This window comes from Solanum tuberosum, unplaced genomic scaffold (assembly GCF_000226075.1).
Source record: "Solanum tuberosum cultivar DM 1-3 516 R44 unplaced genomic scaffold, SolTub_3.0 scf00008, whole genome shotgun sequence".
Taxonomy (NCBI): domain Eukaryota; kingdom Viridiplantae; phylum Streptophyta; class Magnoliopsida; order Solanales; family Solanaceae; genus Solanum; species Solanum tuberosum.
In genome coordinates, this window is record NW_006238934.1 from 2,935,180 (window position 1) to 2,960,927 (window position 25,748).

The 25,748-nt window shown below is 35.9% G+C and overlaps 1 protein-coding gene and 1 pseudogene across 2 annotated transcripts in view; one reads left to right on the forward strand and one right to left on the reverse strand.

Moving 5' to 3' along the window:
- LOC102581572 (TLD domain-containing protein 1) overlaps positions 1 to 10,001 on the reverse strand; it is a 12,822-nt gene extending 2,821 nt beyond the window's left edge. The window contains exons 1-6 of the mRNA XM_006339092.1: positions 9,779 to 10,001; positions 9,582 to 9,684; positions 9,392 to 9,496; positions 5,558 to 5,643; positions 2,349 to 2,590; positions 809 to 989 (exon numbers count right to left, since the gene is read on the reverse strand). Coding sequence (XP_006339154.1) covers positions 809 to 989; positions 2,349 to 2,590; positions 5,558 to 5,643; positions 9,392 to 9,496; positions 9,582 to 9,684; positions 9,779 to 9,831 — 770 coding nt within the window. The 5' untranslated portion in view covers positions 9,832 to 10,001. The remainder of the gene's footprint in view (positions 1 to 808; positions 990 to 2,348; positions 2,591 to 5,557; positions 5,644 to 9,391; positions 9,497 to 9,581; positions 9,685 to 9,778) is intronic.
- A 1,813-nt stretch (positions 10,002 to 11,814) lies between these two features.
- LOC102586325 (E3 ubiquitin-protein ligase RBBP6-like) lies at positions 11,815 to 22,261 on the forward strand (annotated as a pseudogene). Its single transcript, XR_001473775.1, has 17 exons — positions 11,815 to 12,700; positions 13,569 to 13,680; positions 14,175 to 14,256; positions 14,358 to 14,524; positions 14,666 to 14,754; positions 15,217 to 15,285; positions 15,386 to 15,542; positions 15,619 to 15,767; positions 15,954 to 16,118; positions 16,224 to 16,547; positions 16,693 to 16,734; positions 16,878 to 17,145; positions 17,358 to 17,480; positions 17,866 to 17,944; positions 19,115 to 20,239; positions 21,751 to 21,815; positions 21,959 to 22,261. The product of XR_001473775.1 is annotated as an E3 ubiquitin-protein ligase RBBP6-like (transcript).
- Positions 22,262 to 25,748: the final 3,487 nt, after the last annotated feature.

Here is a 25,748-nt window from a genome sequence, read left to right on the forward strand (position 1 = left end):
ATGGCAAATGTTCATTCACAAGAGGAAGATCAAGTGGACAAAACCAGGGAGAATCACAGAAGTTCTAAAATGCTGGAATAGTGATGGAAATGCAGGAAAAAAGGAGGAGAGATGGAGGATTGTCCCAGCATGCATTTGGTGGACAATTTGGAATGAAAGGAATCAAAGATGTTTTGAAGGAAAGAACAACAATATGCAGAAGATAAAGATAAACTGCCTAGGTCTTTATTATTTTTGGTGTAAGCAAGTAGTAATAGGAAATTCTGAAGATGTTTCTAATGTTATTGACTGGCTGTAACTAAAAGATCTTAGGGCTGTTGTAAGTATAAATTTTTGGAGGGGAACTACACTTTGATGTAGTATACCTGTGGATATATAGAAGTAAATGTTACCTTTCTCAAAAAAAAGCAGTTAGTTTTGCTGGGAAACTATTGGTAAAATGTGTGTGATACTATCTTGAAATTTCAAAGTCCGTTGAACTAAGGATACTTATGTAAACTTTGCAGCTGATCTCATGGCATTTAACCTTAAAACTATATAATAAAAAAAACTATTAAAATGACATCTATTAGCAAGTTGTGCAAGTGGATGTTAGGATAAACTGAAAGATAATAATATAAGCATATTCAGTGATCTAATAAGCTGAGAAATGTTCTGTCAAGCACCAAGTAAACATGAAAACAAGGTTACTACCAAGAAAATCTTTTGACCTAATTATAACTAATTTAAGGATCTCAATGATATCAAAGATATTGATAGTTAATACTCAATAAGAAACTCATTTATAATTAAGCAGGAAGCCACTCACGAAATGTTCCCCAGGAAAGTACTGAAACTTAGGCCATGTACTGTACTGTGATACAAAAGTCTCCATTCATGCAGCTCGTCTTGTGGGAGGGCCCCACCTATATGCCAAGCATATTCCTTTCTTAACAATATTACAGCAGGATCAATGTTCTCCGGGTATACTAGCATAGGAACCTCAGAGCCTGCAAAAAATACTAATAGATTAGTAAACACTGCTTACACCCTAGCTTGACTACAGTTTTGCAACTGGGGAAATAATTCACCATTTTTTTGTGTTTTTTTTTTTCATTTTTTGAGGTGGAGAAGTAGAATGAATAATATGAAGAAAAAAACAGATTTCTTTGCACAAACTTAAATGTGCATAACTGACAATACTCTAGAGTGGTTATAAGTAAAGTCATGGTTACAAAGAATCGAAGCCAAATCGTCATACACTAACAATCAACTAAATTACTATGCTACACCTCCTTTTGGTGTCTCAAAATGAAAAAGGACTTAGTTAAAAGCATCTCTGATGAGGTTACACTTTTGGTGTCTCAAAATGAATAAGCACTTAGTTTAAAGCATCTCTGATGAGGTTATCATTATACAAATTAAAAAATGAAAACTCGTCGAAAAGACTTCTAGCAATATGCAGAAGGAAGATCCGTGAATTCGAAAATATGGGTGCACTATTACGATGAGGTGGAATTATATGTTCAAAGTTAATTATTTTTATATAGTTACATATGTACGATATTTTGTGTCCAAATTATTGAATCAGTTGAACTCATTGGCTATATGCTATATCCTTCACTGCTACTAATTTTAATTTACATATTTGATTTAATAATATATATTTTTATTGCATCAAAAGGAGAACAGGAATTCAACGTGTTATACTTTGAAATTTTGGAAGAATAAACTAAACACAGAAAGAAAGAAAGAAAAAAATATTTAATTAAAATGCAAAAGGCATGGGAAAAAAAGTAAAAAATAACAAGATAGACAGATTTTGAACCCCAGCCTCACTTAGAGAGGTGCACCCAATAACCGTTGCACCATATCACACTTTGAGCTTGGGCGCAAACCTAGATATGCCACTGGGCAATTTGCTTAAATTATATTTAGTACTAACATCTAGATTGCCTTTTTAATATGATATCATCACAACGAATTCTTCGTTTGTTCTCTTATTTTATTGTTGACGCCGCTTACTAAAAATCTTGTGCACGCCACTGGTTATGAGAATCCCCATAACAGCAACTACACCAGTATATTTAACAACTCCAGCATATGCATGATAACATATAAGTTTCAAAGAAAACACAAGTAAAATGTCTATTACATGGAAAAGCCAGTATCATGCATAGTTGTCATAGAAGTTTCAGCAAATATAGAAGTAATGTAAGAAAAGCTAACATTTAAGCCCAACAGAAATTCACCCAGTAAGCAATGTCCAATATGTAGAAAAGACATTCCTCTTAGAGAAACTACAAATGACAAGAAAATAAAGTGGAAATATATAATTAGAAAACACAAGATGACTGTAAAGCAGAAACCTGAATCACGTGGAGACAACAGAGTTCCGAGAAACTTCCTTACTGATGGAAGACGGGCACACCAACTTCTAAATTCCTCAAAAGACATATAACTTTCAGCGCATTTTGTATCATCCGTTGTTAAATTTGCAGCGTTGAGGAAAATGTCGAGAACTTCCCTGTCTGAACTAGGTTCAGATTGATGGCTCTCATGAGAAGATATATTTCTTAGTACTGCAGTCAAGACAGCTTCAAGATCTGATCTGCAAATTGATTTCACTGATGTATTTACCACCATAAAAGAGAAAATAATACTACTGATTTCTCTTTTATCTTTCTCTTTTTGATATTCAATAGTACGGGTATCCAATATTGGATCCAGAACTATGTTTAATCATTATGAACAATTATGTGTTTAAAACCGAACAAGGCTGGGGCTATTTTTACAGAGCTTCAATGAATCTATTTGACATCCAAGTTTAGGCAGTCAAGCTCATAAACTGAAGATAAGGCTTCTCGTTACACAAATAAGTGTTCCATATAAAGCAAAAGGAGAAAGAGAAAGAAAAAGAGATTCTGGAAGAAATGAACCTTTCATCTGACAACTATTGAAAATTTGAAATACAGGAAACGATCTGTCATCTAATGCCAGATGATATGCTCTTTCCAATTATCATGGACTAACCAGTGTTGGATCCTTCGTACATCCATATCAGCTAACAAGGATGATTTCTAGGTTTTTCACAAAAAAAAATAAAAAAAATAGCTTCTAGTTCATGGAGAGCAATCAAAGAAGAACTCATTTCTCTTCAGTTCAGAATATTATTTTGCTGAAATGGACCACAGAAGATACCCCAAAGGCATGGTCAATCACATTTTATTCAAAAAGTGTATGTACATGTTACTTCATGTTTATCAATCAATGTGACGTGATTATGCCTATCTTGAATAATAAAGCTGGAACCTCCTCCTTCTTCCTCTTGTTTTTTCTCAATGGAGATCCATTCTCAGAAATAAAATTCTATATCACTTCCACCTCAAAAAAGTAATGGTAATTTTTAACAAAAGAGGCCCAATCCAGATGTTTTGAGTACAGTGGACAAACAAAGGCATTTTCCAGATGGAGATCCATTCTCAGAAATAAAATTCTAAACTTAAATACACCATTTTCTTCACGGAGCGTAATGCTCCAGCCATCCTCCCTTCTTGTTATTATTTTACCTTATTATTAGAGAGGAAATATAGCACTATCAAAGGCAACAAACATCACTCGACTCCCCAACTAACCTGATGGTTAAATTTGTATCGAGTGCTTGCAAGGATGGAAAAACAGTTAAAAGTTTGCAAGCCACGCTTAGTTGTACTTCTTAGGGAGAGCCCACCTGCAGAAGACAGCCAAGGAAGGGGGTTGGGAAGATCAATTATTGTAAAGCTTAACGGAAGAGGAATAACCCAGGGGGAGCGAGGAGGCTATAGAAAATAAGGTATACTATGCACCTATTGAAAAGAGTGATAATACTAAGACGACTGCAGGAAAAGGAACAGGATGCCCAAGGATGACTAGAAGAAACAATTTTGGAAAGTCTGATAAGCGGTTGATCATGGAGAACTTTGCATAAACCAAGAAAAGCAAACTTCCCTTGGAGAAAGCCAGCCTGAGGGAACCGGATTTATCATTATACCATCACTCGATTAGAGAGGGTAAAGGACGAAAAAAGAAGTCGTGAATATCACAAGATGAGGGGGCAAAGACACATTGGGTTTTTGTGAAAAATGTCACACACATACATATGATAGTGACAATAACAATCTCTACCAACTTCCATATAAGCTTTTAATAATGAAATACATGCCTTAAATCCCTATTTTTTCAGAAGCTTGCATCACAACCTTTTTCGAGATATTCATTTCGCTTGCCAGTTATATTAACATTTGACTGGTCTTCATTGACAGCTTATCTAGGAATTATGGTCATTCTTTTACTAAGATCCGTCCTCTCCATAACATTAGCATCTTGATAATGATCATCTTCTCATCATTATCATTTTAAAGTAGTCCAAGAGATGCCCCCCTGGGCATTGGTCTACTCGTAGTAAAAGTGCAACAAATAATATGTTATTTAGGCACACATCATGGTTTCAAACATTGTCATTTGCCATTTATAAAAGCTGGAAATTTAAGTGGAGAAGGGTATAGTAGACCATCATCCACCGAGTTTCAAACAGTGTGCCACTAGGCATCAGGGATTCTTAGTTATGAAAAAAAGTATCCTAGACCTAGAGATTCTGAGATGTCTAAGCAGCTTTCAAGTCAGTGTTAAGACTAGAATACCTCAATTGTATATTGAATGAAAAATATTAAAATAAAAACAAAAACAAAGAGATATGTCCAAAGCGAGAATCTCACAAGTCAGTTCAATATAAACAAGGTCAAAATTAAAACGAATGTAAAGTTATCCCTGGTTCTCCTAGTGGTGGAAGGAAAAAGAACTGCCTCAACTGTGCAAAAACAGAGCACAAACTATCTCAACTGTACCAAGCAGTTGCTTTTCTGTGAAAAAGGGTTAAAATTTAACTTGGGAGGATAAAGATAAAGCAGTTAATTGAATTAAAAATAGCATAAATACTATTTACTTCCTCTAATTGCCGACTTGTGAAACAAAACTCCCCTCGATTTTCACATTAAACGTGTAACTTCCCTTCACCTTACAGTATTTTTTTTTTCTAATGAAATCCTTCACTTTACCGTTTTTTTTTTTTTCTGATGTCCTTCACCTTACAGCATTTTTCAGGGGGGAGCAGAATCTAAAGGAAAAGTGAAAGAGTTGATTTTAAATCCAACTTATGGCAAGTGTACCCCCTTGGCAAGTACTTTTAGGAGAGCCTTCTCACTAAAACTAACTGCAGTTTAGCACATAAATCTTCAAATAGCTAGTCCACCCTTTTACCCAAAACATGATGCCCTCACGAATCACGATGGCCGACAACCCTCTATGCCTTCAACCAACCTACAGTAAGAACCTCTGCCAGTTGTTTTCATAGGTATAAAGTTTGAGCTGGTGATATTGTCGATTCCACTAAAAAGTTAGTTTGGACTTCTTAACATTACCCCATGGATCAAGAGAGATAATTGACACATTTTGAAAGTCGAGCATAGTTACATGTGAAAAACTAAATCTAGAGGGACCAAACTATGCATAGCCTTAAACATATCAAAGCTTATTGTTCTACCTTCCAACAACGCCATCATCAAAGACATCTAACAACTGATAGATAAACTCTTCAATATCAGCATTTGTCCCTTTTTCATAGGTTCCCTGCAATATAAAAAGTGGAATCATACACCATGAGTTCATATTTTTCATCTATTACTCGCAATAGAAACTTCACAGGTAGAGAGACACATGTACACCTTTATGCAGTAAAGGGTAATGATTATCTGAATGAATTACAGTTTACAAATATAACACCGTTCTCGGCAATTGTGTTCTTCACTACGGTTGTCTAGAGGGGGGGGCATCTATATGCTGGTAGGAAACTTGATTAATTGAAATGGCACACAAAGAGAAGGCATGAATTTCTAGAGAGTCCTCAAATTCCAGGAGAAAAAGATAACATCATAAAGGCTTATTATGGTTGTTTTAGGGGTATGATGGACACATGAAAGCACCATACCCAGCAGTTGATTAAGTTGACTAAGTCTTAAGTCTTCTGTTAAAACATCTCTTCATCCCATTAAGCTAGGCCCTAGCTCAGCCATTGAGCTTATCCAGTGAGTCCTACCATAGTAAGTAAATCATGTTTCAGTCATTACTACCCTGAGTATCGGGACTGCAGTTGGAACTGCCAATGGATCATAATGTTAGCTCCAGGATTTTAATGATGACAACAATCTTTTCCTTGAAAGGGGTTTGCCACTAATATGGTGAAGTTTTGAGTGCACAGCAATACGCTAATGATGATCCGGTCAACTATACACTAATGAAGATCTGGTACAAATCAATCAAGATTTACCAAGGAAACCAATCTATGATTGACTGAAGAAAAGGATCCAGTGGAGTGAAACTAATTAACTAAATATCCGGCTACCAAGAATCAAGGAATGAAATTCCCACAGAAGGTAACCAAGAGTACCTATGCAAGGGATGAAAATGTTGTCGCTTTTTCTTTTTATGATAAGGTCAAGTTCTATTTATAAAGTACCAAGAAGGTACAGAGCAATAAATGACTCAACAACATACCATTACAATAGATTATCAATTGACTCCTCCTTGGTCCTAACAGACTCAAAGTCCATACTGCAGTTACACCAAAAATATAAGTTCTGTGGACAATAATTATTAATTCTAGAAAGGAGTCTCTTTTTTCTTTCAAACAAGAATTGTTCCTCTCCAACCAAATAGTCCAAAAATGCAAAAGGGAATAGTTTTCCAGATCTGCTTCAGATTTATTAGAATTTCCAGCACTACAGTCAGCACCTAATCTTCAAAGGCATGACCCCTTGATACACCAATAACGTTTGGATATAGCTCCCCCAGCATTGTCTTGAAATCCCACCCACCCACCACACACTCTTGTTTTCACACCAAGATGTGGCATTCGGTTTTGGTGATCCGGTGAAAACCGACTTAGCCTTGTTAGTGGTGACGCTGAGAAACCACATAAGACTAAGCAGAATATTGTGATCCAAACCAATATAAAAATTCCTTTTACTTTCATACTTGGTTAAACTGCAAAAACTACCAAGTGTCTTCCATAGCTTCTACAACTCAGTTTTCTGTAGACTAAATCAGGGTAAGACACTCATGCACACTTGTCTTTTACATAAGCATGATGACAACCTCTACATCTCTTCCATGCTTATCACTCTTCATTCTTTTGGAGTACCTATATGCACTAGCTTGGCATACAATCTAATTAAAATGGAATTTGCACTCAAATGCAGTAAAGAATAAAGATGTAACTTGCATTTACTTCTGCAGATCTTATCTCTACTTCTAAGTCTCATGCTCCATCCTCCAATAGCTTGTCCTTGAATGTTTTGTGGTTTAAACCTTTTAGTGTGCACATTAAAATCTGGTTGCATATTTCTCTTTTCCATTTTCACTCCATTCTTTCGCTCTACATGCAAGAGCACCAGTCTACTTTGGATGGTTAGGACTAGGTCTTCTCATGGTATAACATTGCTGCCCTTACATGTGGAATTGTCACTTCCTTTAGTAAGAATGAAGTTTATTTGGCTATTGCTGCTTCCTCTCTTAAATACCATCAAATGTTGTTCTCTTTCTTCAAAGTAGGTCTTAGCTGAAAGCCTAAAAATAGAGATAACAAGCTAATGCAAACTTTAAAACATTCCCTTCTCCATTGCTTGTATCACAATATTTGTTATGTACTCAGTTTAAGTGTCACATATCTAACCACATATCCATTCAAATCTCCTTGTACAAACATTTGTTGGTCACGTAGAACCCCTTGTACCAATGGGAATCTATATTTTAAAATTTTAGTTTCTGTTTCCTCATCTAATTCTATTTGTGAAGCCTATGCACTAACGATACTTTTTGTTTTCTTTCCCACACTAAGATAATCCTATCAACATGTTTTTAACTTCTGCAACTTTATCTTTATGTCCTGGTTCTACATGAATTCTACCCCGTGCCTACTTTGATCTCTCACAAACCAAAATACCACAAATTATAGCTTGTTTTGTTCATCTTTTTAACCTTCTCTCCTTTCCACCAAGTCTCTTTATAGACATGCAACATAGTTGTTCTCCTCTAGTCCTGTTTAAGGTAGACATTGATTTCATTTACTTCTTCATACCTATCAGAAAAGATTCTTTGACTTCCCTATAAATCAACCTATGTTCCAACTACCTATTTGAAATAGACTCTCTTGGACAAACATATTACTCTATATATCCACTATGATGGGGAATCCTTTCTCATCTACCATCATATCCACATATTGTTTTGGTGGAACTAATTTCTTTACCCACACCTGTGCATGATGTGAGAATCCTTGATTATACACCTCAATACCGGGAGGCAATAGAATGGAAGCTCTAGACTATTTAATGCCAAACCCAGTAGCCAATATATCATGCTAAGGATAGAACAACCATGAGGATAAAGGCTTCATCACAATCGATTATTTCTTTACCCTAATCCTGAACCTATCTGGGCTAACACAACCCGCTTTTTTCAACCTTACTGTGAACTAGATGTATTCTGCGAGCATATGTAGAAAACTCATATGTAGTTTTCATATTGTAGATGTACTTCTTTTTCAAATACAATGTAATAACATCTATCTAGTTCCTTGTATATTGAGGTTGTTACTACTTAATAATGTTCATGATGTTGTTATTCTTATAGAGTGAAGGGCAAAGTATGGAAATTGCTCATCCTATTAATACAACAACTGTAAGAGGTGACAATAATGAAGGTGGATCATATGATACAATTGAGCTTGTACCCGAAAAGTCATGAAGTGGTGTAGGAAAATGTTCTTTTATAATATTGGCCATAGGTTTAAGCCGTGGAAACAGCCTCTTGAATAAATGCAAGTCCGCATACAATAAACCTACTACCGTTTGGTCCTTCACATGAACCCATCCATAGAGGGAGCTTAGTGCACCAGGTTGTCCTTAATGGACATGGTGTTCGGCCAGCTTGCGTGCAACTTAAATAATCCATCAACATACAATACTATGGATGGAGTGAATTCAAATACTAACCCATATAAATTTCATTTTAAGTTATATAACTAGAAAAGCTATTAGAAAAACGGATACAAAAAAAGGATCTTTACCCAAATAGCCGGTCGGATTCACTGTTTACTTTCCTAGCCGGTATACATTGATTACAAATATTATACATGGATTATATATAAATTATACAGCTGCCGGCTATTTTAAGTTTATGGGGTTGAGATGGGAGATATTCGGGTTAATTCTTCAATCAATAAATGCCTTTGTATACCATCAAGTCAACAAATGAGAAAACTTTAGGGTAACTAGTTCAACGGGCAGTGGAATGAGAGTATGAGACCAAAAATACTTACTTTAGCAATCACAAGGTCCTCAAATGTAAGCTTTTGATCCTTACGCTTCTGGGTGACCAAATCGAACATTCTATCGCCCAACGGCCCTTCAACTCCAATATACGCCTATAATGCACAAACACCCAATCACCAATTTCATTGTAAAAACCCCAAAAATAACCAGACAATACAGAAAATTGACAAAAAGTACCTTGAAAACAGAAGGAGAAACGTATTTTCCATTGCTCTGTGATTGTGCAGCTAGTGAATCGAACAAGGATTTCAGGTCTTCCAATTTCCTCTCTGTGAAAGCTCTACAAAAAGAATTAACACATGCAGTTTGAGTTCAAAATTGAATCAAATAATATTCAACTGTGTAACCATTGCTTAGTGTTAGAGAGAAATTGCCTCTTGGCTAAATCAAAGCGTGGATTCGTGGAATTCGACTGAGAGTTTCCCATTTTCTGCTCTTCCCAAATCCCAATTCTCTCTCCTTTTCGCTTTTTACCGTACTCTGCTTTTCTCTTCGAGCTGTAAATGTGATATCGTGTCACAGTTTGCTGAGGCAGACTACCAGAAGTTATAGCTGCCAAAGTCAGATCGGCTCAAGGATGACAAGTGTGTTTGCTGGAAATAATAAAATATTACATACCTCTGATCAATTTTAATTGTCCAATTTTTACTTTATTTATTCGTTAACAGTAAATAAAATAATTATTTTATTATATTATGAATACATCATAGTTCATAATAGTTTTGTTGATGATCAATAATTTGATTTAATACAAAAGATACAAAAATTGATTTCAAAATGTTATCTAAACTCTTTAACGGAGGTATGCTATCATAGACGTTCTAGTTAAGAGGTGCGAGAGATTGGTTGTAAAGAGCATGTAGAAGGTTAGAGGTGATAAGATAAGATATGATGCGACTTCATATTATCGATGACATAACTCTAAATAGAAAGGAGTAGAGGTCGCGTATTAGGATAGAAGGTTAGTAGAGGTAGAGTTTTGTCTTAGCTTGCGAAAGTTTAGGCTTGTTAGTGCTTGTCATAGCACTAGTCGTACCTTTGTAGTTCTTGCTATATGTAGTTATTGTTTCTTAATTTTTTGTAGACTTGACATTATTGTTCTTACTAGTTGTTATGTTTTCTTCTTCATTTACTAAGGTTTTGATGCATTTGAGTTGAGGGTCTTTCAGAGGCAAATTCTCTACCTCTATGAGATGGTGGTAAGGTATGTGTATACTATATCATCTCCCAACCATACGTAGACGGATTTCAAAGCGTGAAAACGACTCCAACAGCTTTCTGAAGCTAATACCAGCTCAAACACCACAATTTCAAAGAAATTGCCTTAGAACTGAACTCCAACTCTTGTTCATTTCAATAAAAGGATGAAGAGATGAGACATATATAACTATTAGCGATCATCGCTTCGGCGAACCAAAGGTCGTTGGGGCAATATTATCGATGCCAAAAAGCTATCCAATAGCAATGGTTAACATGGTTAGTCAGCTCTGCAGGAGTGGATCCGACTCCGTTGGAACAAGACCGCAAGAGCGATCAAGCTCTGCAAGAGCAAAGGTCAGTTGAGTTGGAAGTGGCTTTGCCAAAGTGAGTCAGGCTCTACGATAGCAGCTGCATTAATAGTTGGTGCATCAGTAGACTTGGATTAAAATCCCAAATCTCAGGTAGGCACTCAGGATTTATTCATAATTCCATGAACGCAAATTGAATATGATACCCAATTAGATTCGTCATTTCAGACTCAATGAAGCTATTGAAACTTCCAACGAAAGTCATCTTAAAGAAAGATAAATCTCACACCCAATGCTTCATTTTAGCAAAAAATCACAAGGTAGCTTGAAATGAGCTTGGAAGCCTTGGGACCCGAACCAAATATCCATTTAGACTTCAGAAGCTTCAAAACACAGAAACTTGCATAAAAACTTAACGAATTGTCCAGTGACCATCCCAATAAATCATAAATAATTTATGATAGCTATAGAAAAACTAAGAAAATGACCTCGAGGGTCATAACATATATATAACTAATTTTCTTCATAGTCAGAAAAATAGAACTACTTACATATATATCGTACTAGTAGAATGCACTATAATTTTTTTGAATTAGTCAACAAAGTAGCAAAATAATTAGTTAAGTAATTGACTATGAAGAAAACACCTTAAAAATATATCAATAAATCATAAATAAGAAAACAAATAGATATAGATACACTAGAGAATAATTAACTAAATGAATTAATTAAATTAAAATAAATAATAAGAAAACAATTTGCTACTAAAACGAAATTAAAGAATGTGAATTTTTTATTCAAAACAACTGCCTCCACAAAACATTGGGGCTTAAATTGAAAATAGTAAAACTACATGGACTAATCTGTAACAGAGATCTTTATTGAATTGGATAAAACCTGGAATTCATCCCCAAATTCACCCCGACAATCAATCAGTTTCTCATCCGTGGAAACCCTAGTTCCGACACCCCCCATAAAGCTTTACTCTTTTGGCTTTCTCTTCAGTTTTCCGTTCGATTCGCTTCGGAATTCAACGGATTTTCCGATGAGTTCACCGTGCGCGAAGAGGAATTGACGTTTTCCGGTAGAGAAAACTCTCCTGTTCTCAGAAGAATTGTCGGTTTATGTTTGGTCTGTCGGCGCTGATTGAATTCGATTTAATTCAATCGATCTGAAGAATCCGGTGTTCTATAAACCCACAGAATCAGCTCCTGAGTTTATCGGATAGAATCATCAACCTCCTCAAGTGTGTACGCTAAGAGAGACATTCGGCGTGATTTGATAGATCGGATCGAGGTCGTCCCCAGTCGAAGGAGTAGCGGTAGCAGTGGTTTGATTTTGGTTAATAAGCACGCCTTTAGATATTGCTGCTGAGTGAAGCTTGCGGATTATTTTGCTCGTGGAGGATGTTCAACTGATCTATTGGAGGAATTTGGTTTGACTGATTTTCCTGAGTTATTGAAGAGAAGTTGTGAGCTAGAAAAAAGAGCTTTTAATATTTTTGTACTTTATATCAATTTTCTTTGAGTTCAATATCAGGCCTATTATAATTTTTTGATAGGCCTCTTTGTTGTTATATTGATTGTTTGAGGAAAAAAAGGAATTTTAAGAAAAAAAGAGCTATGTCAGTTTATTTTAAGTTTAAAAGTGCGAAAGATTATGATTCAATTCCAATTGACGGTCACTTTATTACTGTTGGTAACCTGAAAGAAAAAATATTTGAATCCAAGCATCTGGGCAGGGGTACAGATTTTGACCTCGTTGTCACCAACGCCCAGTCTAACGAAGGTTGGTTGGCTTCAATATAGTTAGTCATTTTCGTGCATTCCTAGTTGCATTTCTAGTAGTATTGCGCAAGTTGTTGTGTGACATTGACCTTGGGGTTTAGTGTAACTCAGGCATTGTTCTGGAGGTGTTTCTCGGGGAGTTATTTTGGTTGATTAAATTATCAACTCTCTGCTATCAATATATTTAGGTACTTTAGTATGTGCTGTTTATATTCAAGCATTTTCAAAAAAAAGAAGTGGCTTTTAACAGTCAAGAAGATGATCACAGTGATTCGATTTAATTTTGAGTTGCTAATTTATGCCTTTGAAATGAGAAGGATGATGCATTGACTCTTTAAAGGACCTTTGCATTGTAAAAATGTCTGATTGTAGTTCTCATTCTCTTTGGTGAAATATAATTCTGGCATCTCATCTTAATGGGTTGGCTTACATAATTATACTGATTTAAAAGGAGAGTCGTCTATTCGTTAATGTTTTAGTGTTAGGGTTTGTAACACTTGAGCTAGTACCATATCGTCCTGTGTAGCATTTACCTTAACCTTGGTTATTCCATAGTAGTCTTTGAAGAACTTAACCAATACCACTATGTAATGTACTACCTTGCACACAATATGTACCTTACTAGTGCTAGCCGAGGAAAAAGGTATTATGTAAAGAGCCTATTTCACTCAAGGTTGATGTCACACAGCAAATCTCATGGTCTAGTTGATCCTTTGTAAGGAATATAGTGCTCGACAAATAGTTTGTTTTGATTAAGGCGCTTGAATGGTGGATCATGCCAAATTGATTGCATAATTTGTATTTCCATCCATATGTTTGTGAACTCTACAGGGCTTTATGTGTTTTGTCTTCTCTTTTTGCAATTTCAGAATATCTTGATGAGGACACCTTGATTCCCAAAAATACTAGTGTTTTGATTCGTCGCGTTCCTGGACGACCTCGCATGCCCATAGTTACTGCACCTGTAACAGAACCAGACGAGTATTAATCTTGATCCTTTTGACTCTCATCTGTTAGGTTTATGAATACAAATACTGCTTAATCTTTGAGAATTCAAAATCTTTGGAAAAAAGACAGTTTACCTGGATTGGTTACCTTGTTTATTCCATAGAAAAGAGTTGTGTGGGTTTCTCTTCTTCTTGGAGCTGGTGGTGGGGTGTTATGGGTGTTTACTAAATCTCAAGATCCTTTTTCTTTTATTTTTTCCTTTCCCTTGTGAAGATTGTAGAATGGTGGTGGGGTGGGTATAGGCCTTTGCACTGTGTGGAGGGTGGTTGAAAGGGGGAAGTGTACGGGGGGAGAATAGATGCTGATGCCGTCATTTGTATTTTGTTGAATATGGTGTTCAAAGCTTCTTTTTCCTCCCCCCTCCCCCCAGGGTGGGAATTGGTAATCATATGTCCTTATACTGCTTTTGTCTTTTGGGCTGTGCCATAATAGCTATTTTGAATATGACCAAGATGTGTTTTCTGCAGGCCCCAAGTAGAATACCGATCTGAGGAGGCTCAAGCAGTTAGAAGTAATTTTGTGGGAGGGGAGTCATCTGCCACCAAATATGTAAGCGCCCATAACACTCTGCATTAGGAGAGTTTTGGTGATTGTAGTCGTAACAACTGGTGATCTTTAAGCATACTGAAATATCTACGTCCATTTTGTAGCCTGAAGATCTTGAATGGGATGAATTTGGAAATGATCTGTACGCTATTCCTGAAGCATTACCAGTCCAGTCAAGCAACCAAGTGCAGGATGCTCCTCCTCCAAGTAAAGCTGATGAGGAGAGTAAGATCAAAGCTTTAATTGACACTCCAGCCTTAGATTGGCAGAGGTGGGACAGCTTCCTTTTTCTCCTTTTTAAAATGTTCATGCACACTTGACTGTGTGTTTTTATTGCATTAGCTGTTACTATTTCCTAATATGTGATGATATTGGTATGAAAATGATTCTTATGGTCCTTATGTTAATGCAGTCAACCCTCTGATGGCTTTGGTGCTGGTAGAGGTTATGGACGAGGTCAAGGTGGAAGAATGATGGGTGGACGTGGTGGGCGAGGTTTTGGTAATTCGCTCTAACTTGTCTGTTAATCTACTATGAATCTTCCTATCCGTGTTGGGTTGAAGGACATTGTTCACTTAAGTGTTTGCTAACTTGACATAGTAGTCTTTCCATGGCTTCATTTCATTACAACAATTATGCGTTGATCTGAAATAAGTTGACGGGCTATATGAATCCTTACTGTCTAAGTCACTCCATTTAAGCCGGTCTCAGTCCCACATGCCTTCATTTCATTCTTTTGTAAAATTTAATGACAAAAGACTCATCAAGCCAATTGTAGGTTGAAACTTTTTAAGATCTTGTGGTCAAGTTTCTTTGACTTGCCATGTGGTTGGATAACTGTCAAGATGCTTCTAAGTATGTATTAAATTTTCATGTTGCTACTGGTTAGATGATTTACTAATTGTAATTGAATATTTAGCTGTTTTTTTTTATGTATGCTCAAATTGAATGCTGCTCTTCCAGGTTGGGGTGGTGGGTTGGAACGGAAAACACCACCACCAGGCTATGTATGCCATCGCTGTAAGGTGCCTGGTATGCTTCTTATTTTTCATCCACCTAGTGGTCATTGTCTATGAAATCTGCTATTAGCATGCTGAGTCATTGTATCCAATTATGACATAAATCATTACAGGGCATTTCATTCAGCACTGTCCAACAAATGGTGACCCCAATTTTGACATTAGGAAAGTGAAACCTCCAACTGGCATTCCGAAGTCCATGTTAATGGCAACCCCAGATGGTTCATATGCTTTACCAAGTGGTGCCAGTGCTGTTTTAAAGCCCAATGAGTAAGATTTCGTGTTATGTTGGTATTGTTGAGTTTGCTTGTAAAAAGAATGTATATGACTGACCCACTCGTTGCAGGGCTGCTTTTGAAAGAGAAGTTGAAGGGATGCCTTCTATACGTTCCGTTGGTGATCTTCCACCAGAGCTTCATTGTCCCTTGTGTAAAGAAGTAATGAAAGATGCAGTGTTAACAAGCAAGTGTTGTTTTACCAGTTTCTGCGATAAATGTAAGGAGCAAGCTGTTTAATTTGAGTGTTGTGTTGTTTAAAGAGTTTTTGCTATAAATGCAAGGAGTTTTCTGTTTAATGTGGGTGTAGTGTCGTAGCTTCTACAGTGAAATTTGGTTTTTTACTATTCAATTTTAGTGTGCCTGTATTCTTGAATTTCAAACTGATTGCAAGGGTGATCCTCAGGCATAAGGGATCATATCATCTCGAAGTCGGTGTGTGTCTGTGGGGCCACAAATATACTTGCTGATGACCTGTTACCCAACAAGACCTTGAGGGATACAATTAATAGAATACTGGAATCAAATAATAGCAGTGCAGAGCATGGGGGTAGTGCTCTCCAAGTTCAAGGTCAGTACCGGTTCTAACTCTCTGAACTGTTCTCTCGTTCAAGTCCATTATCTGCTTGATGTTTTTATTAGGCTCAGGTCTTGCCTTTGTTGTTATATCTTCCAGATATGGAGTCAGCACGCATTCTCCCACCTAAGATTCCATCTCCTTCACAATCTGCAGCTTCAAAGGGTGAGCTGTTACCACCACCACTACCACCACCACCACCTCCACCTCTTAAGGAGGAAAATTCTATAGCCCAGGAGATTGCAGAAGAGGGTAAGAATGGCAGTGCTCCTCAGCAAATGTTAGAGAGAGGAAGAACTTTGAAGGTTGCAGATGTTTCTGAAGCTACACACGAGTCCGTCAGTGTTAAAGAACCTGTATCCCCGGGAAGTGCTCCATTGGCTGATGAAGAGGTTCAGCAAAAGCCTGTAGTTGGGGAGGCAGGTAATGGTGCTCTTTCGTTTACCTCTTTGGATTCACAAGTTATTGTTTTTTTCTTACCGAGCAGCTTAGAGGAGATGCTTTGGTTTCTTACTTCCCTTGGATCGGGAAGTGTTCTCATCTAGATATTGTTCTTTTATGTTTTCAGGAAAGAAAAAGAAGAAGAAAAAAACACGATTGGCTTTGAACCGTATGCACTCGTTTCCCTTCCTCTTGTGCACGTATTGATAGATTTGTTAACTATTTTTGGAATAAAACTTTGTTTATTATGTCTGCGTTCTTGATGGAGCATTGTTCACTTCCTAGTTCCTAAATTACTTGATGCCCTTGCAGCTGCTGCTGCTGAGATGCAGTGGAGAGCTGCTCAAGATCTTGCTGCCGAGAATTATATGATGTCCATGGGTCCTGCTGCCTATAATCCATATTGGACAGGCATGCAACCTGGACTAGATGGGTTTGGAGCCCCTTATCATGGTGCCATGCCATACAATCCTTATGGGATGGGTCCTCTAGATGTGCCCTTTATGCCGCCTCCTGTCGTACCACATGATCCATTTGGCGGACAAGGTTTTATGCTGCCTTTCGGTCCTCCAATGCAGAGGTATAACTTCCATTGTATTTTATTCTAAACTTCTCTCTGTTTAATCTCTGATAAGTATTTTCACATGTTTTCGGGTCTCTGTCTTGCAGTTTCTGATAATGGTCACATATTGTAGTTTAACTACTTTTATATTAATGTATCTGTATACATATTTGTTGGCGCATTTGAGATTAGCGGTACCTGACTGGATAAAATTGGCCACCAAATTTTAGGGACCTTGCAGCAGACTTTGGGATGGGATTTAATGCTGGCCCACCAATCATGAGCAGAGAAGAATTTGAGGCTAGAAAGGCTGATCTGAGAAGGAAGCGTGAGAGCGAGAGACGTGGAGAGAGGTAATTTGACCATTCTTGTTAATTCTCAGCACATTATGGTGCTCTTTCCGTGGGTGATGTTAAATCACATTCAGTGGTCTGAGCACTATGCATTGAGGTTTTGCAAAGAATTTACATGTCATGGTTCATTTCATCTTGGTGGATGATATTGAAATTACGTTCAATGGTTGAGCTTTGAGTATTGAGGTTTTTGCGCTCTGTTTACTCCAAGTGCCTCTGTATAACTTAGGTTTTCTATACTTGGAAGTCATGTTGCTATCAATTTGCACAATCTATTTATATCCTCCTTAGTAGGTTATTATTGTCAACAGTCATTGTCTTTTCTGCTTCTACTCTTTTGATCACCTTTAATGACAATTTGATAATATCCTTTTGTCATTTCCAGCAGGGAGTTCCCTAAAGACAGGGAACATGCAAGGGAAGTTGGGAGCACTGCTGATGGTCCTTCCCTGAAACCCAAATCTGTATGTATCTTGATCATCAAATATTCTTGGCTATTTTGGCCCTATATTTTAGTTGACATGCTGTGTGTTATGGGAAAAGTTTGGCTTGGTTTAGCCAAGAAGCAGCTAACAGCTAGTTTCCAGTTTCATCTTTCTATTACATGTAAAGTCAAAAAATCAACAGTCTTGGAGACTGAATTTCTAGGATAATTTTCTAAGATCATAAGTACAGGACACATTTCTTTGGATTACCTTGATAGGGGGTTCTTGACGATTGAGCGTATTGAAGATCAGTTTCCCATTATGCAAAAGGGGATATATGACTTCCTACCGTAGTTTGTGCTCCTTTCGAATGCCTGATGTTGCTTGATGACAAACGTTATTGTGGCAGTTTTTTGTTGCCGGGCAGTTGACTGGAGCTCAATTTAGGAGCTATCAGAACAGTACCCATTAAGATGTTGGTTTATATTTTTTGTTAGTTCGTTTTTCTGGTTTCTGTTCATTGGATGTGGTGGATGATAAGTGATTTTGTTCCTTATTTACGTCCCTCTTTTTTTTAAAAAATAAACCTTTTCCCAACAGCATTGAGATTTGGCTATTGCAAAAACGTTTTATGATGAAACTGTTCGCCTAATTTGACAAAAATGATGAAGTGGATAGGACTCCAAAAGTGTTCTAAAGTCTAGACTTGGAAACAAAAGAATCATTGAAGTGGAGTGGGAGATGGGGTGATGTAAATCATCTTATAACAAAAATGGAGTGACGTAAATCATCTTTTAACAAAAAATGGAGTGACATTTGATTGGTCCCTAGAAATGTACGAAGGTGTATTGATTTTAAATATTTGCTACACCTCTTAAAATTAAAAGAAAAACCAAGTGCAGAAAAAAGAACTCAAACTGAGGAAATACTTTTTTGAAAACTCAACCTGAATTGAAGAGCCTATTGTTAAGAGTTGTAAATTTCTCAGTTCTCAAATAAATAAATAAAGAGATGTAAATTTCTTAAGAAAAAAATTTGTTGTAAAATTTATATCCTCTCCTTTTGTAGTGCGTGTATTTCCTTCAATGTTTTTTTTTGAATAACCGTGAATCTCCTAATTTTTTTATGGCTTTAGACCTGCATTGTGTTTTTGACTCTTCTTTGTTTTTGCAATAGTTGATATTAATATGTTCATTGATGATTCCACAGAAAGCTCCGTCGAGCTCCAGCCGTCCCCGCCAACCTGAGAGGCCTTCCCCAGACCTTGACCACCGCCGACGTGAGAGGCCATCGCCAGACCTTGATCACCACCGCCGACCTGAGAGGCCATCGCCAGACCTTGACCACCACCGCCGACCTGAGAGGCCATCACCAGACCGTGATTACCCCCGCCGATCTGAGAGGTTGTCTCCAGACCGTCGATCGCGTGACCCTGAACTTCCTCGCCCTTCTTCCAAGAAAAAGTATGAAGATTATGACGATCATCACCATGAGGACCGCCATCAGCGCGAGCATACCCATCGCAGTAGCAGTAGCCATCACCGTTCAGAATCTTCAGCTAGCGCCAAACCATCCTCCATAGGCCCATCTGAACCGCAATCCAAATCCGTTGATAAGAGGAAGGCGAGTGTTTTTTCTCGTATCAGTTTCCCAGCTGAAGATTCAGCAGCAGCTTCAAAGAAGCGAAAGGTGCCATCCTCGAGTGAAGTGCCAGTGAGTTCTTCGGCGAGCCACAGGGGTGGCACAACAAATGGGTATCATGGAGAGTACAAAAGACCACCGCCGCCGACCTGAGAGGCCATCGCCAGACCTTGACCACCACCGCCGACCTGAGAGGCCATCACCAGACCGTGATTACCCCCGCCGATCTGAGAGGTTGTCTCCAGACCGTCGATCGCGTGACCCTGAACTTCCTCGCCCTTCTTCCAAGAAAAAGTATGAAGATTATGACGATCATCACCATGAGGACCGCCATCAGCGCGAGCATACCCATCGCAGTAGCAGTAGCCATCACCGTTCAGAATCTTCAGCTAGCGCCAAACCATCCTCCATAGGCCCATCTGAACCGCAATCCAAATCCGTTGATAAGAGGAAGGCGAGTGTTTTTTCTCGTATCAGTTTCCCAGCTGAAGATTCAGCAGCAGCTTCAAAGAAGCGAAAGGTGCCATCCTCGAGTGAAGTGCCAGTGAGTTCTTCGGCGAGCCACAGGGGTGGCACAACAAATGGGTATCATGGAGAGTACAAAACGACTACTGGATCAAGGAAGAGTACCACTGCGAGTGTGGATTATGAGAGCAGTGATGATGATCGGCACTTCAAAAGGAAGCCTTCAAGGTACGAACCATCTCCTCCACCAGCTTTTGTAGGGTGGGAAGAAGAGGAGCGGGAGGGGCCTCCTCCTAGGCATAGCAAGGGGTCAAGGGGAAGGGGGTAATCTGCATATAAGTTATATTTGCATTTTTCACTTTAATATGTCAATTATTTGCATTTCACTTGTAGGACTATACTGGGGTATGTTGTTGTTATTGACTTTCTAATGTGTCAGTTGACCATTTTCTTGGGTTCTTTCCAGCTATTCTGTTTGTAGATTTTGACGTAATACTGTCTGCAATATTTAGAGTTGAACGTACGTACATTGCATTGATTCTTTTTTTTGTTTCTCATTTCTTTGTCGTGTCCTGTAATAGAGTTGATTGTTCATTTGTGCATTATGTATTAGTTTTACTGTCTTGGCAAAAAAATGTGTTACTGGCTTAACTGTCTTAAATGTAGCTTTACTTATCTAGGTTTGTTTATCTAAGGAACACAGCAAAATAGCCCATAACAAAAGCAAAGGCGTTTACTTGTGAGAATCTGGAGATAAATAGTGTGCACGTCGATGACATGTTTTACCTCTACTGATTTCATTTGTAATTCACATGCAAAGAAAGATTTTGATTTTTTAATTGGCATGGCACTATAAGACAGCTGTAATTCCATGTCAATGTTGTCAATGTTGCTAGCTGTCTCATGATTAGATCTTGTCCAATTGCTCTGAGCTCGTTTTATGCTTAGATAAATGGTAAGTTTTAACCTTAATATTCCTTATAATTGTCACTTAACCGATACATTGTGGCACCTTGGTCTTGTCCAGCATCAAGAAAGAAAAATTGATTTATATTGAGATGGTGCTTTAATTGTCCGTGTACACAAGATAGATCTCTCTTTCATGTAAACCTGTGAGCAATTACACATGACTTGACTGATATGTGGGGCACGAGTAAAGCAGAGTATGTGCCCCATTTTTAGCTTCTTCTGGTGGTGTGTTAGTGATGGTTTAGGGGCTTATAGTTAATATGAGTCTCGTTTGTCATGCTGACAAAAAAGGATCTGGTTAGTTGTGAACATTGTTGGCTTATACTCTTTGGCATCCTGTCTTATGATATTTATTATAATATAGTTCTTTAGCTGGCAGAATTCTGAATGTCAAAAGAATTCACGGGAAGGAAGAGAAAAAAGAGAATAAGATAGACGCCACTACTTTGTTTTGTACATACAACTTATGTAGAGGAGCCTGCACAGATTCACTTGCATGCCTTTTAATTTGACAGTTGTATGCTAATAGTCAAAACTTTGTCACTAAGTATTGTGAGAATATCACTTTGAAGCTTTGATGGGAACCATCTCAAAGTGTATGTTGCTATGTCATTTTTGTTTTAGATGCCAGTGAAGTTCTCTTTTGGTGCTTGTGTGTTTAGCCTCTTCATTATTGAGTACAGATATCCTTCTAGCATTCCTGTCGTAGCTTCATAATGTCCATGCGGTCCTTTTTCTACATATGCTTAACTCGTTGGTTCTCGATGCAGATTGAGATAGTATATGATGAGGGAGAGACTGGATCAAAAAGAATCTTGCATGGATATAAATACAGGTAGAGAATAGTTCTTGTTCGACATTTTTCACATATTTTGCCTCTCAGACAATACTAGTATTTTCACTTACATGCACTGTCTAATACCTTTTCTGTTTCACCTCGTTTCATTTGAATTGACATTTTGTTTAATTGGGGTGCAGCGCGGGCATCTTTGAAACATTCAAATCTGGATCGACTTTCCTGAGTGATACCATCTACTTCACAAAGTTCTCAGTGCAACGTTATGAGTTTTTTAGTTTGATCCTTGAGAGATGGGAACAGCACAAATTTGCTCATCCAAGGATCGTCAAAACATGAACGTTCTAGTGAATTGTTGTAGATTCTATCTAAGAATTGTATTATCTTATGAATGCTACATAGTTGTTTTAGTTAATTGCAAACAACACCGAAATTTCAAAAATAAGATCGCGCGTTCTCCATTTTTATGGCAATTTTCATTATTATGTGGCATTGCAGTTTTCATATATTTTATCATTGTGGGTTATCTCCTATTGGTTTAGACTGTATTTTCACTGCAATCTTATAACTTGCCTTGATGTGTAGTTGTAGTTGGAAGTGATCTAACAAAGTGAAAGAGGTTGTTTGGCTATCACTACAAGAATAGTGCTAAAATATTCTCTCTCCGTTACTTTTTATATGTCATCCTTACTAAATATAGTGGGTCTATAATACTTATCGTTTCATAAAATCAATGCATAAATTACAATATTCTCCCTATTATACCCTTGATAGTTAATTAGTTTTGAAAATAGATATTTGATCAATCTAGGAAAACTAATAAGTAATTAATGTTCATTGTAATTACTTTATACATTGATTAATTATTCTCACATTGCATTACTCTATAAAATGTGATTTTGAAAAAGATTTTCAACAAACAAATTAAAAATAAAAGATGGATTTATATCATTTATTGAAAAGTTATCTAAAAAAATATTAAATAAGGGTAGAATTATAAACTTAGTTTCCTGAGATTATTGTATCACATAATTTTAAAAAGAAAATTACTTGCTTGCATAGATGTTCTCCTCAAACACATAATTGTGTTTTTAATTATATTAATGCATTTATTAAAATCTCGCACATTGTTAATATTATGTTTTTATGTTTTGTAATGTAATAAAATTTTAAAATAACAAACAATATAAAACAACTACAACAATAATATGCCTTGTGAAACTTTACCAAGTGGAATTTGGGAAGGGTAAGGTACATGTGGACTTTATCATCATCTCGGGAAAGAAAGAAGATTGTTTTTAAAAGACCTTGACTCAAGTATAGCGCCTAAAAAAAAAAACAATGCCGACAATAAAATAATGTGATAATTAAATTACAGTACACAATATAATAATAATTTAAAACTAACGATTTTTAAAAAATTACAACATAGTATAAGAGTAAGAAGTAACAGAAAATAGTAACATCATATTTTCATTTATTGCAATTAAGACTCAAATATTATTATTGAAAGTCACAACTTATCAAATTTTATAATTATTACAAAGACAGAGCTGTTTCACTTAAAATAGGTGGGGTCCACTGACCGCTATTTATTTATTGGTATAATTAAAGAGGTTCATAATTGACACCTCAACATTTAATTTTTAATTTTCAGAACTTTTACTTCGAAATTAAAAGTGGGTGCAGAAACCAAATTAAGAAACAATAAATCATACGGACAAAGTCATAATTTCATTAGTGTTACTTAAACGGAATTATTATTATTTTTAAAAAAAAATATTAAAAAAAAAACAGAATAAATGGATAATTAATGGTATCTGAAACAAGTCACCCCAAGATCCATTGCTTAAAAAAATAGTACTATTTTATAATGTCAGATAATTCATTTATGTCACTGTCACCTGCTTAAAATTTCTTGCATTACAACTATGATGGAAGTTTGGATAGTTCAGAGTGAATATGAAAATTTCGATTTTAATCGGGAAGCAATTTCTTTTTAAATTGGGCTTTACATAATATCAATCTACATGAGGAGAATTAACCTAAATAGCCATAAGCTAATCAGTCAAACTAAAAATAGTTATGTCTGATATGTATACAATCAGTGTATATAATATATATAATATATATAATCTATTTATATAGATTTGAAAAGGTAGACAGTATCCCTGAATCGACTATTTGTATAAAAATTCCTAATACAAATTAATCGAGGCTCTAAAATAAGTATCTGACATAAGCGGTCTCACAATTATCTCCAATTGAATGTACTAATTACTATAGGCATTGCAATTGAATTAAAGTTAGGTGCTAATGACTAAACGAGGGCAATTAAACAACAATTAGGTCAACATTGAATTGCTCATATATAATTGCTTAATACCAAACTAACTCAAATTCATGTATATCTTGCCATGATGACCTTTACCTAAAATTATATTGCATAGGAAATTATAGTAAATTCAGATTTAATTACTACCAAATTTATTGACTAGTTGTATTGTGAGTTTTTTTTTTGTTGATATTTCTTCAATTGGGAATTTGAAATTATGACTTCAAATTGCATGTTTAAATATTACTTTGAATTTAATATGTTAAGTGTCACAACCCTCTATGATACTTGGACAAATTGAATAATATTTTTGTTATAAAAAAATAGATCAATGGCTTCTATGATAATTTATGTACATGTTGGTTGTTCACTTCAATCTTTTTAACATTTCACAATAAAATTAAGGAAATTCCAGGATCCTATAAGTTATTAAGTAGGCGCGGAGGTAGAAGTTTGTACATTAGTTCACAAGAATTCAGTAATTTTTATGCATATTGTGAACACAATTATTATTATAATATTAACTTGAGGTCGACATAGAAATTCATCAACTTCAACCCTTCCATTATAACTCATTTATATCCTTTATGATACAATAATGTACATGCATTTTCATCATACTTCATGTAAAAATCTTTTTAATTAAAATTTATTGGCTAAGGAAGTTCTTCTATTTGTTTTTCCTACTAAATCAATTAAGTTTAGAGGTAATTTACAATACAACTCCAAAAATAATTATAATATTGTGCGAAGATAACTTCTTCTTTTTTCGATTTCTGATGTCAAATATCTACATTGAAATCTGATTAATAAGAATTCACACATTACAATAGTCCATTTCTAATCACTCATAACAAGATATTTTCTATACTCACAAACTAGAAAACTCTTCAATACAATTCCATTTTTCCATGATAATCGTTTTATTAATCAAACTTCAAACTAATAGTAAATGCTAGTACATGCATAGTTGACTTTCTTGTTTTCTTGAGTAGTTAATAGGAATTAGATAAATTTTTTTTAAAATAACACGAAATTGATTACGATAAAATCCATAGGCAGATGATAGATCTGCATTCATGATTCTAACAGTTGAGTGTTAAATAAAATTATATATTTTTAAGAAAAATAATAATAATATTGCGTCAATGTGACACGATCTTGGTGTTGTTTAGTATGAAGAAATTCATTTTTTAAGAAATATTATTCACCATGATACAAAAAATAATTAATTTTATGGCATTTTTTTAATCATACGTCTCTTTATGAATTATTGACCGCTGTATCATGTCATTACTCATATATTATGTTAAGACTTATATGGTCACTTCAATATTTCGAGGAAAGTATACTTTTAAAAACAATTCAAATATAACATATATATTTCTTACATATCTATAAAGGACTAATAACATAGTACAATTTAATTAAGAAAATCAAGAATAATTAATCCAATTAGCAATCAAGAATATATATATATATATATATATATTAAAATTGAACAACTTCACATTTATGAATATAGTAAAAATGTGTTTTCTTCTATTTATGAATGTATTTATTTTAAAGAAAAATTACCTAAATACACATCTTATTTTATCTTAATCTCTAAAATTCTCTACCATTTAATTTCCCCC